Source organism: Myotis yumanensis, unplaced genomic scaffold, assembly GCF_028538775.1.
Source record: "Myotis yumanensis isolate MYYU_CA2020_CCGP unplaced genomic scaffold, mMyoYum1.0.hap1 SCAF_1, whole genome shotgun sequence".
Lineage (NCBI taxonomy): Eukaryota > Metazoa > Chordata > Mammalia > Chiroptera > Vespertilionidae > Myotis > Myotis yumanensis.
The window spans coordinates 70,707,925-70,725,247 of record NW_027223752.1 but is presented as its reverse complement, the minus strand read 5'-3'; the positions used below and the strand labels follow the sequence as shown (position 1 = coordinate 70,725,247).

The 17,323-nt window shown below is 36.8% G+C and overlaps 1 protein-coding gene across 8 annotated transcripts in view; it reads right to left on the bottom strand.

Annotated features, from left to right (window-relative positions):
• The window catches only part of TMEM87A (transmembrane protein 87A), a 45,505-nt gene that overhangs the window by 15,194 nt on the left and 12,988 nt on the right, over positions 1 to 17,323 (bottom strand). For 4 of the 8 annotated variants that reach the window (XM_070424556.1, XM_070424573.1, XM_070424592.1 and 1 more), the window contains 6 exons: positions 10,252 to 10,369; positions 6,512 to 6,573; positions 5,562 to 5,745; positions 4,510 to 4,609; positions 1,698 to 1,791; positions 890 to 961 (listed from right to left, as the gene is read on the bottom strand). In XM_070424556.1, coding sequence (XP_070280657.1) covers positions 890 to 961; positions 1,698 to 1,791; positions 4,510 to 4,609; positions 5,562 to 5,745; positions 6,512 to 6,573; positions 10,252 to 10,369 — 630 coding nt within the window. Of the gene's footprint in view, positions 1 to 173; positions 243 to 889; positions 962 to 1,697; positions 1,792 to 4,509; positions 4,610 to 5,561; positions 5,746 to 6,511; positions 6,574 to 10,251; positions 10,370 to 17,323 lie in introns of all 8 variants that reach the window. The other 4 variants (XM_070424564.1, XM_070424582.1, XM_070424617.1 and 1 more) reach the window with 1 other exon arrangement.

Below are 17,323 nucleotides of genomic sequence, written 5' to 3'. Positions count from 1 at the left end.
CACACACAAAACTGCTTACCTGAGTTCTCAGGTTTTTAAACAGCAATATCCTAATCCCCAGATTAAGAAGTAATCAACAAAACCGGTAAAAACCCTTTGCAGAAAGATCAATGGAAACCCATATTCAAGGGGAGAAAATGGACCACCATCATACAAGCCAATGAGAAGGATATCCACCAGCACAGGGCAGTGTCTAGGAAAGCCAAGGGGATAAAGGCCAAGGAAGCAAGATCAGTCTGGGCCTGCAGACAAAGAAAGAGAGGTGGTAAAAAGAGAGTCTAGAGATGCAGAGAAGAGACCAGCACACAATTCGGCATTTATATAATCACATGGAATGGTTTTGCATCTGAGCTGAAAGAAAAGAAATAGAAATAACATTTGGCACCCACATCATTGTGCCCCTCTGACAAACCATCATGCAGAATATAAAAGTGTATTTCATGAAAACTGTCAAATACAATCTCAATACAATAAAACATGCTGCTAACCTCCAACGAGCTCCTAGCATGCTAAAATCCACTTTAAATGACCACACCAAAAACATTATAGTGATATAAGTCTCCATCCATCTTATCATTTCCTATCATTTTTATTTTGGCTACAAGTTTTAAAAGGCCCTTCTCATATTTAAAAGTACTGCATCATTAACATACTAAGAATTATTGATTTCCTGAATTGTAATTTTACAAAAAAGAGCTCACCTCAAAATAAGATATTAATACAAGTATTTGTCCTCCAAACTATGCTGCTTGTTTTCGCGCGCGCGCACGCACGCGCACACACACACACACACACCTATATATATATATATATATATATATATATATATAAAACATGCTATTTATATAACCCTAATTACCCAATTACCAGGGTATTATTAAAAGGATATCCATAAAATAATACAGGCATCAATTGTTGACAGGGCCACGTTAATTATCAAAGCCAAGATATAAGCAAAATACTACAGCAGCAGAAGAAAGAAAACGCAATTGACAGAGGGTTAAAGTTGCTAAAAGTCTTAGAAAATTACATACAGAGGACAGTGTGATTTGAACATCCAATTTGCATTCAAAAGTGTTTTATTTAAAAGCAATTTATAGCAAAACTAACTGAGCCCAATTTACTTGAGGGAAATGTGGGGTTTATAGAGTGATTTTTAAATAAGAAAGTAAAGCAATGACCTAGGGAGGCCCACTTCTTCACATTAATCCAGCTCTAACATAAATTTCCTTATCACTTATCTCTCTCAGTGCTTTGGTTTCCTCCCCTAAAAGGGCATAATTATGTAATTCTCAAGAATTATGTGAAACGTAGTGACATGTTAAGAAAACCTTTGAAACTCAAGTGCTGGCTAAGCAAAAAGCACTGTCACTTTAAAACAAAAATTAGATTACCAGCAAGTGCATGATTACAAGGTTTGCCACTTATACAAGAATGGAACCACTGTCGGGAAGAACTAAACAAGTAGTAATTTGGGGATGGGTGGGAAAGCATTCATTCTGGTCACACACTGAATTTAAAGCTCTAATATAGATTAAAAAGAAAAAGTGAATTACATATACATTTTAAAAATCAGAGCCCAAAGGTGACTTAGAGAAAGTAGTAAAGAAGCCCACAGATATTCCCAATTCACCTTCTCAAAACAAAAACAGTCATGTCTGAACTGACCACAAAAACTTAGATTAAGCAGTACTGACCCCAGTAACTCTGAGGACCCCTTCCATGCCAGAGAACAAGAGATAAAGGGCTCCTGCTACAACAACTTTGTGAAGAGTGACTCCAAGGCGAGGCCTAAAGAGAAAGCAAAGAGATAAAGTTGAGTACAAATGTGACAAACCCTGAGACAAACTCATATTGATTAATATAGACAACAACTTAGTTGAGATAAGCCAGACATACTCTGTAAAGTCACATTAGAGAGAAAAACTCAGAACTTATGCTCTTAAAACAAGATACTGAATAATAAATTTTAGATCAGACCCACTTAATTCTACATTTAAAAATTTTTTTCTTACTGATTTTTAGAGAGGAAGGGAGAGGGAGAGAGTAAATCATCAATTATTCTCTTCCCCCCTCCCCCGCATCAAGCCCAAAACCTAGTCATGTCCCTGACCAGGAAATGAATCAGCAACCCTTTGGTGCATGGGATGATGCCCAAGAGCCACATCAGCCAGGGCACTGCAGCATTTTAAAAAATATATATTTTATTATAGAGAATTCTGAAACATATTCAACAGTATAATAAACCCCTATATATCCATTATCCAGTCCTAATATCCCCCAACCTACAGCCAATCCTGCTCCATGCACTACCCATCCATTTCCCATCCTCTCATATTATCTTGAAACAAATTCTAGACATCCTATCTTTTATTTGTCTACGTTTCAGTATGTTTTTAAACAGATAATTTTTTAAAGAAAAGAAATCATAACATTTTCAAACAGAAAAATTTAAACAACTTCTTAACATAATCAAATACCCTATTGAAGCTCATTAGATAAATAGTACATTATAGAGTTCAAAATCCAACAAAATCCAAAAAATCTTTTAAGCAGCTTCTGCTTGAAGGAGGATCCTTGATATTCAAAATGCTACTGAATCAGAATCTGTATTTTAACAAGATCCCTGGGTTATTGACTAGTGTATTACACACTAGCAAAGCTCTATATGGGCTGTGATTTTTCTCCACACTAGTGTATCTTAAAAACCTAGGATACGTCTTGGCATATAGGAGGCATCGAAATATCCTATCTAATAATAGACAAACATGGTAATTGACCATACCTTCACTGCGCCTCCCATTGGCTAATCAGCGCAATATGCAAATTAACCAACAAAGATGACGGCTAATTTGCATATGTAGGCGCCAAGCGACAGAACGAAGCCCACCGGCCCCGGGCAGGAGCAGCGAGCGAAGGCCGGCATGGCGAGCGAAGAGGGAAGCCCGCCACGCCGACCCCGCCCCTAGGGCCCGAGCGGCGAGCAAAGAGCGAAGAGCGAAAGCCTGGGTTCCGGGCACCGGAGGAAAACTGGTGCCAGCAGCCAGGGGAAGGGGCCCCCGAGGACACAGGCCGGGCTGAGGAACCCACCCAAGTGCACAAATTTTTGTGCACCGGGCCTCTAGTTTGTTAAATAAATTTAAAAATGTAACTCCCCCATTCCTCTAGTCTCATTTATATGAATGAGTTTTAAAAGTGAAAATCTCCCATTTCTTTAGCCCACTTTAAACAAAACTCCTTGAGATAACTGTCTATACCTGGCTAACTCCAACTCCTGTTCTACTCTCGCTTGAACTTACTCCGACCAAGCTCATGCTCAGTCCTACCACTTGACCAAAACTATTCTTGCATGTAGTTAAATCCAATGGTCAAGTCTCAATCCTCTCTGACAAAATTATTCACTCTTTCCTTGAAAGTCTTCAGGCTTGCCTCCCACAGCTTTGGTCATCCTCCTCAATTTCCTCTAATTCTACTTTGTCTCACTGACTTCTAAATAACAGAAAATGTTCAAGGACTCAATCCTTTAACCTCTCCTCTAAATACACTTATGCCCTTGGTGATCACATCCCATCTCATGGCTAAATAACATCTACATCCTGATGACTTGCAAATTCATATCTCTCCCCCTTATTTCCCTCATTTGTATATCTAACTAAACTCTGAACTCCTAATCTTGCACCCACTCTAAACTTAACCCACCTAAGATCTTCCTGAACTCAGTAAATGTCAATTGCATCCTTCCATTTGTTCACACCAAAATAGTTGGCATCATCCTTGATTGCTCTCTCTTTCACATCACACATTTGATCTGTCAGCAAAGTCCACTAGCTCTACCTTCAAAATATATACAGAATCTGACCACATTTTAGCATCTCTTCCTCTGGAGATACATATAGTTCCTCCACCAACTTGAGATCTTTGCCTAAATATCAGTAAGTGAAGCCATCCTTGACCACCCTATTTAACACTTACAAGCCCTACCTCCTGTCCTCTATACCTTCTGCCTGCTTTATCTGCTCCCTAGCACTTATCACTGACATATTACATATTTACTCACTGATTTTATCCGTTTTCCCCCAATGTAAGCTCCAAGTCTTCTGTTTATTTGCTGTATCCCCAGGGCCTAGAACAATGCTAAGGCACTTAATAAATACATTTTTTTTCAACAAATTTTTTCCAGATTGTTACAGCAAGAATGCTCTTCCCATAAAAAATCTGATTTGCGAAATATTTTGGAAGAGTAAAGTCACTATAAGTTTACTTTAAAAGTTTGGTGTTTCAATGTCATTTGCTACAATTGCAGGCTTTCCTACTTCTTGAACTCTCAGCTGTGAGATGAAACTAACATTTTTCCAACTTTTACAAATCTACAAAATTTCAGATACCTTTTCTTATTTTAGAACTATTTTTTATCAACTGTTACAGGACTACTATACTGGGAAGCTGCAATACTGTTTCAATTTAATCAGTGTTTCATTTCACTTTTCCATACAGGAAGTGAATACTTACTTGACTATGCCATATCCCAGACTGACTATAATGACCAGGATTCGAGCCAGTGAACGTTTAACTGCTGAAAGCAGCTCTGCAAGGATCAAGGCACCTTGGACTATGAGAAAGAAGTGGGAAAAAGTGCTGTAAATCTAGGTTTGAGAAAAGGTGCAATTCTAGAACAGAATATAGATCTCTAACACTCTTCAGAATAAGCACTGGTATTAGTTCTACTAAAAATAAATACTTCTTCAATTTTTACAAATATATAAACTGACATAATCTTACTCGTGTGAATAGCAATCTGGCTGTGTTCAATTTACCTTCCCTCCTTCCCACTCACTTCACTAAAACCTCAGCAGAATATTTTACCCTACTTGGACAGTTCATAACAACTAGGAAATAGTCTCCCCATTTTTAAAAAGTGTGAAATATAGCTATCCATAGAAAAGTACAACACACACACAGTTTTCAATTCATTTTCACATCTACTATTTTTCAGGCCCTTTCAAAGACCAGGGAAATATTTAATTAGTATAACTTGTAACAATAATTATCAATAATTAAACGATCTGAAGAGAGAGAACTGAAGCTATCATAAAAAACTTCAGTACAAAACAGTTTCGTCATCTGTTCACCTTACTAAACTATAAGCACCCTCTTATTTTCTTGGTACTACTATATTTCACCAATTCTTAGATGTATCACCACGCCCATTTTAAATTTTTAAAATCAAAATGTCTCTTATAATCAATGCTATCTTAAAATTAAATTCACAGTAGTTAGTTTCTTAGATGTATATAATAATGGTGCCTTAAAAATCAACGGCAATGAAATTCAATGATGTTAACAGTCTTTCCCAAAGTCATTACTTTTGTGAATATATTTTAGTAAAATTACTCCTAAATCACTGAACCTGCAAGTTATAATATTAAAAACAAAAGTCACAAAGTTATTCTAATTATTAAATAACCGAAAAGTTAAACCTACTTAATAACTGCTAACCTTAGGAAAAATTGTCACGTCTCACCTGCTGATCATTCACAAACTGGCATTTTTTCGTTACATACCAGATTCTCCTTTGTAACGGATGTTCTGAAATTCTGCATAAAAGACAGCTTTCTCAAGCATTCCCAGGAAGATGACAGCACCAATCCAAAACTGAATTCTCAGGAGATCTCTCCAGTAGCAGGCAGACCATGCCAGCCACAGAACACCAAACAGGACATACACAATACACATCACCATGAAAAACTGTCATAGAAGTGAATAAGAGATAAAAAAGAGAATTAAGGCCAAGGGCCACTTTAGCATCAATACACACTCTTAACAGATACAAAAAAATGCGTATCATACGTTCTACTTGAAAGATCATTATTTTATTTCTTTGAATTTTGATACTCACACACAAAATAATTATCTCCTCTTGAGCAGAGGGATACTACCTAAGGGCTTGTTATCAAGTGACTACTCATCTGTATTGAGCTTTTTTAGCTCACAATGTAAAATTATATAAATGAAGAGAACACTGAAGAAAAAAAGGTATGGCAAGGAAATGAAACACGACCAAGTGGGAAAACTATAAAAGGGAAAAAAAGAAGAAAAAAAATTGAACAAAGAAAATCTAAAAAGTACATTAAGGATATTCCCATAGACACACATGCACTAAAAAGGATGAAACTTCATCATTTAATTACTTTAAGTGGGATCAGAAACTACAGGGTTGTAAGAAGTGCCCTGCTTTGAGAAGATGTGAGATTTGAAACAATCTTTGAGGTACTTTCCAAGTCTACAATTCCACACATCATCACCTCTTCATTTTACAGATGAGAAAATGAGGCACCAAGGGGTTCACTGACACTCACAAGGTCACATTCTCGTAAAAAGTGCCAAAGTACAAGCACTACCTTGTGAACTGTTCAGGAACAATTCTTTAAAAAGGAAAATTGCCACAAAACATGGATACTCTTTCAAGTTAAACTCATTTAATGTTCAAGTTAAAGAATGTAAATTCACTTACAATCATCAACGGATATTCTTCAAGTGTGAGGTATTCATAGGGGCCCTTCAATTCAACAGTCACTGCCAAAACACAGTCCTCAGAGTTAATGTGAACAATTCAGGATTTAAACAAAAACATTATCTGATATTTGTCTGATAAAAATTAATGAAAATTCCAGTGGGTCATTTACTTTTAACCATTTCAATTCTGGCGAATATTACATGTGTAGAGCACTTTGAAATTCACTAAGTGTTCTCATGGTTTGTGCTATGTCCTGCATACATCTCCATGCCTTTGCTACAGTCAATATCTTAAGTGAAAAGCCCTTTGCTCCCATACTCACATCCTTTAAAGACTAGGTTGAATGTACTTCCTCCACAAACCTTCTGTGAGCTGCCCAACTGGAACTTCCCCATCTCCTCTAAATTCCAAACACACTTCATATATACTTTTCTTACAGCACAGCGCTAATATGTTTTAAAAATTACAGGACTTCATTCCTTCATTCTGACTCCCTCTATCTGCTCTCTCTCCTTACCTATATTTTCATATTGCTTCTTATTTTACCTACTTCAGTTTTATATGACTTTGCTACATTAATATATCATTTTTAGAAGGTGCTTAATAACAACAGTGTTTAATGAAGCAGAACAAGTGAAGGTAACAAGTATCTGAAAGACAGACTTGATTTACAGAAACAAACCTATGACTACTTTTAAATTGTAATGGAAAAACTATTCGGATAAATTTTATATTTGATTAACAAGTAAAAAGTAGTATCTATCTCCAGAAACACACTAATAAATGCCTATTCAACAAAAATATCCCACTCATTTTTTAAAATATGTTTTTATTGATTTCAGAGAGGAAAGGAGAGGGAGAGAGAGAGAGATAGAAACATCAATGATGACAGAGAATCATTGATTGGCTGCCTCCTGCATGCCCCCACTGGGGATCAAGCCCAAAACCTGGACATGTGCCTTGACCAGGAATCAAACTGTGAATTCCTGGTTCATGGGTCGACACTCAACCACTGAACCACGCCAGCTGGGCCCCACTATAATTTTTATCAGGCAGAAAGGACATGCCATTATTAAAAATGAATCAGGCTTGTGCACCAAAAGGTTGCTGGTTTGATTCCTGGTCAGGGCACATACGTAGGTGTTGGGTTTGATCCCCAGCTGAGGAGCATACGGAAGGCGATCAATCAATATTTCTCTCACATCGGTGTTCTTCTCCCCTCCCCCCCAACCCCATGAACCCTCTTTCTAAGCATGTCCTCGGGTGAGAATTAAAAATAAATAAATCGGATCTAATACTTTTATGAACAAAAGGAGCATCCTATAATAGCAATCATAAAAATGTCATAGCAGAACTGATTTTTAAATCTATACCCTCTTAATTTAATAAAAAAGCAAATAAAATAATTAGCGAATATTTGTCACATTCTTTACTTACACTATGCCAGAAGGTCAGTAAAATACAGCACATGGACCAAATCTGGCCATCCACTTTTTGTAAATAAAATTTTAATACGAAACAGTCATATCCATTCACTTACATATTCCCTACAGCTGCATTCACACAATGGCAAAGTTAGGTAGTTATAGGAGAGAAAACATTTACTATCTGACCCTTTAAGAAAAAGTTGACTAACCCCTGCTCTATGCTAAAATAGAACTTAAGCACTTACTATATGATACACACTATGGAAAATAGGGGATGGTCAGATGTATAAGATGTTTTCTGCCATCCTAGTGGATTACCATCTAGAGGGAAGAGAGAGTTAGTTGAAAAGCAACACAGAGAACTGTCCTCTGAGACAGACCCAGAAAAATGAAATTTGTATTCTCCAGGATAAAGTAAAAAGCCATCCGGGCAGAAGAAATAACAAAGTCAGGTGCAAAAATGCATAATATGTTTAAAGTACATGTTGACTGAGGCAATGCATAGTACCATATCATAGTGTTTTGATACAAGGCAGCGAAAAGTAAAATGGGACAACTTGTAGTTTTAGAAACCTTGCTTATAAATGTGGGCATTTTATAGGCAATAGGGAGACTTCAAAGGTTTTAACGAAGGGAAGAAAAATGATAAAAAACTGTTTGAGAGAGAAACTTTCACATAACGTAGTTCGGTCTATGCTTTAAAGTTTCTTCTTAGCTCCAAACAACAGATGGATAAAACAAAAAAAGAACATAAGCTGGAAAACGTGTGTGTGTGTGTGTGTGTGTATAATGACCAAATAATGGCATCTCAGAAATTCAAGAACAGTTTAACATTAGAAAACCAGTTAATATAATGCATCACATGAACAGATTAAATGAGGAAATCTATATGATCACTTTAATACAATCAAAGCATCTGATAAAACTGAGCATTCATTCTTAATACTAACAAAAATATACTTATTTTTAGAATAGGAAGGAATAGCCTTAACCAAATAAAGAATACTTTTTTTTAAATCTACAGTTAACATGACATTTAATGATGATATGTGCCAATATTGTAAGATAAGGATGGCCACCATAACTGTTTCTCTTCAATATCCTCCTTGAGAAAGCAGAGGAGGAAAGGAAACCGCAGAGAAGGAAGGAAGAAACAAAACAAAACAAAACAAAAAAATTATAAGAAATAAGAAGTTAGTAAGCTACTGCAAAATTCCAGAAAGAGATGACTTCTATGAACTGGGCAGCAAGAGTGGAAAGGAGACCATCAAGAAAAATTGAGACAGTTGACATACAAAATTATATTAGTTCCAGGTGTACACCATAGTAAGATTATGATTTTGTATCTCAACTGTAATTGAAAAATAAATTTTAAAAAAAGAAAAAATATTGAGACATTAAATAATTACCGAAGTCCATTAATTTTTATATTGCCAGGTTTCGACTTGGTAACCAAGTTTTGACAAGTCATCTCTTTCTGGAATTTTGCAGTAGCTTACTAACCAAGTACCAAGAACATGATACTAATTAAAAATTTAAGAAGTTGGAGAATCAAATGAAAGAAAATGAAATCTAGAATCTATCATCCTATATAATAAAAGCCTAACATGTAAATTATCCCCTCAACCAGGAGTTCGACAGCTCACTATGACATATGCTGACCACCAGGGGGCGGCACAGAACATGGAGGGCGTCAGCGACGCAACACTGGCAGCGGGCAGCAGTGAAGGCGCTGCTGGCCTCGATGGGCCCCAACAAGAGTGGGACTGCGACAGGATGGTGGAGCAGGTGAGTGAGTGGGGCCAGGCCAAGGTGGGTGTGAGCGGGACCCGATTGCCCAGCTGATTGCCCCGCAGACAGCGACCAGTGGCAGCAGCAGAGGGTGGGGCCACCGCCCAGCCCCATGCACTGAGGGAGCCGGGCGGGGGGCCGATGACTCAGGCAGAGGGGGACGCGTGGGGACCTGGGTACCCAGGTGCTGCCCAGGGCCCAGAGGTCAGCTGGGACCTGCCCTTCCATGCCAGATATTCCCTCTTCTATTGCCAGGCAGGCCTAGGAACTATACCCGTGCACACATTTTGTGCACCAGGCCTCTAGTATATAATAAGAAAGCATATATGAAGTGCCTAAGACTGTATCTGGTACATCTTGAGTACAGAAAAATGTTAATTTCTCTCCCTCAATTTTTCTATGTCAGAACAAACTTTCTTAATTAATTATTCCCTTCCTGAAAGCAATTACACATGACTCACCATATATGGCACAACTAGATAATAATGCAAATGGTAAAAAGAAATGAAATGTACTTACTGGTAAAAAGATTACTTAGTGAATTTTCTTTTGATGATTCCTTTGAGAATGAAATGCCAATATGTACAATAAAAATGTATGGTGCATCTTGCCAAGTTTTCAATGGATCATGCATTGCCTAGAGAGAAAAAAGGCATTAAAACTTCAAGTCTTAAGAATTAAGAGCATGAGTTAATAATCCAGTATGAAAATTATTTCAGAATGTACCCAGAAACATGGTTGAGTCCTTCATGTTCATTCATTAAAACAGCAGACACAACAAAACAAACAGGCCTATTGTACATATAACTAAATAGGTTAGATTATAAATTACTAAAAGGCAGGACATCTTCTATCTTGTTATACACAAAAATCACACGTTTTACTTATCTATTTTTCTACAAGGAAAACCTCAACTAAAACCACTAAATTGAATCTCTGTTTAAGTAAGCCATGCTAGGACACTAGGTTGTATTTTTAAACATAAACATCCTGAACAAACTAAGATTATTTAAATCACCCAAAAAATAACACCCATGATGACATCAGTGACTTAGTGAATTATAAACACCACTTCCTGAATCTAATTCCCTTTGCTCATGGTCTTTCCAAGACTACCAGAACTTCTGCTGATCAGGTCTCACATTTACATGAAATTTAATCTTGGCTGGTCTATGTGGAAAGCAAGAGTCACTGACCCACAAAGTCCAGGAAGTGGAGTTACAGCCTCCATGATTATGGAACTGATTACTTAGGAAGCATCCCTTCCAAGGCCAATTAGTTTGAGCATAGCCCTAGGAAAAAGTCTTCAAAGGATTTGTTGCTATACATTCTAGAGCAGCCGTGGGCAAACTACGGCCCTCGGGCGGCCCGTTTGAAATGAATAAAACTAAAAAAAAAAAAAGACCGTACCCTTTTATGTAATGATGTTTACTTTGAATTTATATTAGTTCACACAAACACTCCATCCATGCTTTTGTTCCGGCCCTCCGGTCCAGTTTAAGAACCCATTGTGACACTCGAGTCAAAAAATTTGCCCACCCCTGTTCTAGAGTATAGACCTTCAAAACACAAGACCAAGACTCAAAGATAAAGGAGATGAACATAGAAAACGAATGTCTGCTTCTTTCTCATATTGCTACTTAGACTTGAAATTTATTACCGTATGTTCTTAAAAGGAATTTCTATCCAGAGACCAATGGGTAAGCTTCATTGCTCTATGAAACCCCTTAGAGTAGATAATAGATTTTGTACATTTATGCATTTTCCTGTGGAATCACAGCTTTTCTCAAATGCTCAAATTATCCTACAACTCAAGAAAAGGCTAAACAAGAGTTTAAAATTATAGTCCATATACAAATCCAAAGTGTCACACAAAGCAGATTAAATGATTTTTCAGCTATACATTTTCTAGATTATCTTAGTCAGTTAACATAAATGCCATGATGAACCATACATTTATTCCTGTCCGATGGTCCTCTTCTGACAACATTCGGGAGCAGTTTGTGAGAAAACTTTATAGCTTCAAAGTTGTAAGTATATCACTTCCTATTTACCCATAATTAACTAAACCTGTAATACGCTGTTCTGCTATTAATTTCATATATCTTAAAACTACCTCTTACAGCCCTGACTGGTTTGGCTCAGTGGATAGAGCGTCTGCCTGCGGACTGAAGGGTCCCAGGTTTGATTCCGGTCAAGGACATGTACCTTGGTTGCGGGCACATCCCCAGTATGTGTGTGTGTGTGTGGCGGGGGGGGGGGGGGGGGGGGGGGGTGGGGGGGGGGTGTGCAGGAGGCAGCTGATCGATGTTTCTCTCTATCCCGCCCCTTCCTCTCTGTAAAAAATCAATAAAATCTATTTTTTGAAAACTACCTCTTACAAATTTCAAAAGGGACTGAATAATTCTCATATTCCCAAATTTGACGAAGTTTACATTTAATTTTGAATGATAGATATTTTGACACTGTAAAAATAACATTCATATGGCAGACACTTATTTATTATCTTATTTAATACCCACAATAACCCTATCACATAGGTACCATTAATAGTTCTTACAATAGGTGTCCTTCAATAGGTGAATGGATACATAAACTGTGGTACAGCCAGAGAACTTCTATCCAGAGACCAATGGGTAAGCTTCATTGATCTATGAAACCCCTCAGAGTGGATAACATTGGAACATTATTTAGCATTAAAAAGAAATGAACTATGAAGCCACAAGAAGGCATGGGGAACCTTAAATGCATATTACTAAGTGAAGGAAGCCAATCTGAAAAGCTGTACATTATGATTCCAATTAATTAACATTCTGGAAAATACAAAACTATGAAGATAGTAAAAGAAATCAGTAATTACCAGGGGCTTAGGAGAAGGGGGGGATGAATAGGTGGGGCATAGGAATTTTCAGGGCAACGAAAGTATTCTGTATGATAATATAATAGTGTATATCTGTCATTACACATTGGTTAAAACCCAAACAATGTATAACACAAAGAACTAACCCTAATGTACTAAACCATGGGCTTTGGTTGATAATGATGTGTCAGTGTTGATTCAACAATTATAAATAAATGTACCAGGATGGTGGGGGGGGGGGGGGGTTCTGAGTGTGCATTTGTGGAGGGGGTATGTGCAAACTCTGCTTTTTGCTCAGTTTTGCTGTGAACCTAAAACTGCTCTAAAAGCAAGTCTATTAATTGAAAAAAATATTATGCTAAGTATATTACATTGCTGCTGAAATCAAACCAGAAAAGTGAGCTAATCGAATATTAAATCTTTTCTTAAGTGAAGGAACAGTGAGAGGCCCTTTCCTCTAAAAAACAATGTTTTATCAGAATAGAGGTACTGAACTTGTATCCCTTAAAAATAGGATTATAAGATATTCCCTTAGGTTCAATTTTTATTTTTTATTTTTTTTTAAATATATTTTATTGATTTTTTACAGAGAGGAAGGGAGAGAGATAGAGAGCCAGAAACATCGATGAGAGAGAAACATCGATCAGCTGCCTCCTGCACATCCCCCCTGGGGATGTGCCCGCAACTCAGGTACATGCCCTTGACCGGAATCGAACCCGGAACCTTTCAGTCCGCAGGCCGAGGTTCTATTCACTGAGCCAAACCGGTTTCGGCATGGTTCAATTTTTAGAAAGAATAATCAAAAGGCAGATAATCCTTTCACTTCTTTTTTATTATAATCTGAATAAATATTTCTAAGTATTACTTGCGATATTCAGTGTCATCTTTCAGCAATCTTTAATCACTAGGATAGGACTCAAGCCTTGAGTAGAACTTAAAAGTATATAAACAGAAGGTCACTGAATAAAACACAATTTACAAATAGCTAATATGCATATAAATAAATGTTCAGTTTTAACAACCATTTTTTAAAAGTACAATTTAAACAATTTAACCAAACTGCATAAAATGCTTTAAATTAAAATAGCCAGTTTGTTAGGAAATAGGGAAACTCGTCTGATTTTCTTTTAATAACAAATTTCTACAATGTTTCTCTCCAGAGCACTTTGGCAAAACATAAAAAAAGAATTTAAAAATCATACAGGAACTTGGACCCAACAATTCCACCTCCAGGAATTTAGCCCAAAGAAATATTATAAATGTGCACAAAGATATAACTAGACAGCCCTAGCCAGTTTGGCTCAGTGGATAGAGCATCGGACTGCAGACCAGAGTCCTGAGTTCAATTCCGGTCAAGGGTACATACCTACGTTGTGGGCTCCTCCCTGGCCGGGGCCCTTGTGAGGCATATACAGGAAGCAACCAATCCATGTGTTTCTCTCACATTGACATTTCTCTCTCTGTCTCTCCCTCTCTCTTCTACTCTCTCTGAAAAAAAAAAAAAAAAAAAAAAAAAAAATCAATGGAAAAATATCCTCAGGTGAGGAATTTAAAAAAAAAAAAGGATGTAATTAGACATTATGAATGTGACCTTATCCATAACAGTGAAAATCTGGAAACAACCCAATGCACATCAGCTGGGTGTTAATTATAAAAATTCCAATAAAGTGAAATAGCACACAGACATAAAAAGGTGAAGTAGTGTTAAATGTACTAATTTGTCAAGTAAAAAGAAAAAATTACATAGCAGTATATAAAATATAATCTCGTCTTTATTAATATGCGTATGTTCTGTGTAATCACAGGAAACGGCTAGAAAATGAAATTACAAAGGATTTTGTTGTTATTGTTAAATCCTCACCAAAGGATATTTTTCCATTAATTTTTAGAGAGAGTGCAAATGGGGAGTGGGGGTGGGAAGAAAGAATATGTAGGAGAGATACAGCGATCGGTTGCCTCCCGCCACACCAGGGATGGAACCTGCAACCCAGGTACATGCCCTTAACTGAGAATCAAGCCTGCCATCCTTTGGTGCATGGGCCAATGCTTTAACCATTTAGCAACACCGGCCAGGGCACAAGTTATAGAAGCAAAATGTTCACCAACAAGAAATTGTTAAATCTAAAGACTAATATATCTACAAAAATATTCACTGCAGTGCTGTTTAAAATTACAAGAAAATGAAACACAAGTGTCCAGGATCTGTTAACAAATTGCAATGTATTCATAACAATAAAATACCATTCAGGCATTTAAATAAATATGCCATAAATATTTAACTCAACTGGAAAGATGTCCAAGTTATATTGCTAAGCTAAAAAAGTTATAGTTAATACATGTTGTAAGATTCCTATTTTTAAATAAATTAGATATAAATATGCACAAAGACAAAAGACAAGATAAATATATTTATAGTCTCAGTGTGTGGTAGTATTATGGATGATTATTTTCTTTTCATTTATGTATATTTTCTAAAATTTTTATAGTACTAAATATATACATATGAGCAATAAGAAAAAATCCAATGGACATTCTCCGCTTAAAAAAAAAAAAGTAATGAAGTCTGCCATGCCTAATATTTAGGTTAAAATTCTGTACAATTATAATAGGGGGAGGGAGGGTGGAAATACTTCTAGAATGGCAAAATAAGGACTCTCAAAATACACTCACCCATAAAAGCCACAAGAATATGGGCAAAAACTATCAAAATTAACTTTTTTGGAACTCTGGAAATTCTACAACTGTTTCCTGAAGAAAAATAAATAACTGAAGAGTAATCTCAGTAAGAAAAGTAGCTGAATCCAGTAGAAAAAGCAAGCTTGTGGTGTTTTTGTTCACCCTAATCCTATGCCCATTCGAAGGTCCCTGAAACCAAAATGCTCACAACTGTAACAACTGTGAAAAATAGAAGTTTGGCAACCACTGGGGGGGAAAACAAGTTTGGAGGCCCCGTAAAACCCAGAGGTCTCTGCAAGGTGCTGAAAAGCTCCATTCCCAGGGCTTAACATGTATATGGCCTCACTCAGCTCACTCAGCGGGAAGGACCCTGGTACTCAGGGCACTCTCAAAAACACTTAGCAAGTGTGAAAGATCCCAGGTGCCCCCGCCAGTGTTACTAGGTGAGGCCATCAAGAGGCTGACTAAAAACTTAAAAAGAAAAATTGGAATTAAGATGTCCATAGGCGTTTTGAAGAGTTCTAAGCTATCCCTGGAAATCTAGAAGGCGAGGAGTACATGCAGGGTCTGCATGTATGTGTGAGACTGTGCACACATGACTGAGAGAGACCTGAGAAGACCCTACTCACTCACCTCTGGCTGATCTTCAGGCTCTGCACAACAAAACAGTAAAAGTCAAGGCAGTTTTAAATTGTGACAGAAGTCAGACATTGGTCCAAAAATTGCATGATTCCATTTACATGAAATGAACAGAACAGGCAAATCCTTAAAGACAGAAGAATAGTGGTTGCCTAGGGCTGGGGGAAGGATGGAATGAGTTGTGACTGCTAACGGCTATGCCATTACTTTTTGGGGTGATGAAGATGTTCTGGAAGTAGATAATAACTGATGGTTGTAAATATACTAAAAACCACTGAATTGTATGTTTTAAAAGAGTAAATTCTGAGATATGTATATGTCTTAATAAAGTTGTTATAAATTAAAAGCTTTAATCAGTTTTGTAAAAAGCATGACCCAACAGGATAACTGTATTATTTCTTCTATATTTTTAACTGACAAAGTTTTGATGAATTAGTTATTGTGAATTATGAAATTTTTAAGCATATAGACTTCAACCTATCTCACTATCTATTCCAGTTATATTCTATTATAAGATAATTTTAGGTGGAGTTGAAGATTCTTTCTTAAAAGTTTCTTCCTATTTACAAGTAATATTTGTGAAAAATAATATAACCGGAACCACTTCAAAATGAAGCTAGAGCTGCCACCCCAGGGCAATTGCCTTGCACATCTTACTCCTCAAATCTTTGGAATGGGCCAAATCAACACTGTATTCTAAACAACTGTTTGCAAAGCTAACAGAAAGGCAGAGTGCCAGACTACCAGACTGAAAACTAAAGACATTCTTTAGAATTAGCACCACCATGTAGAGCAGTGGTTCTCAACCTGTGGGTCGCGACCCCTTTGGGGGTCGAATGACCCTTTCACAGGGGTCACCTAAGACCATCAGAAAACATATTTAATTACAAACTGTTTTTGTGATTAGTCACTATGCTTTAATTATGTTCAATTTGTAACAATGAAATTGGGGGTCACCACAACATGAGGAACTGTATTAAAGGGTCACGGCATTAGGAAAGTTGAGAACCACTGATGTAGAATGAAAGAATAATTTAGCTTATTTGCACTTATAGAAATTCCTTCCTTAACTTATTAACATCAACAAAAATTCCTTGCTTCAATTCATATCATTTCCCACCTCCCTTTCTCATAAATACCCCTTTTTACCTCCTAATCAGAACACTACCTGGGTTTCTGCCAGAATCAGTGATTCCCAGGATTGCAATTCTTCCTGGATCTCAAATAAATTCTTTTGCCTGTCACCTTTGCTTTTATTTTTAAAAGCAAAGTTGAATATATGTATTGGATAGTAATTATAAAAACAATACAAAATGATTGCAGAAAATATGAAAAATACAGAAAACACAAAGAAGAAAATAAAAATCACTCATATCACCATCCAGGGACAATCATTATCAACATTTTGGTGTACAG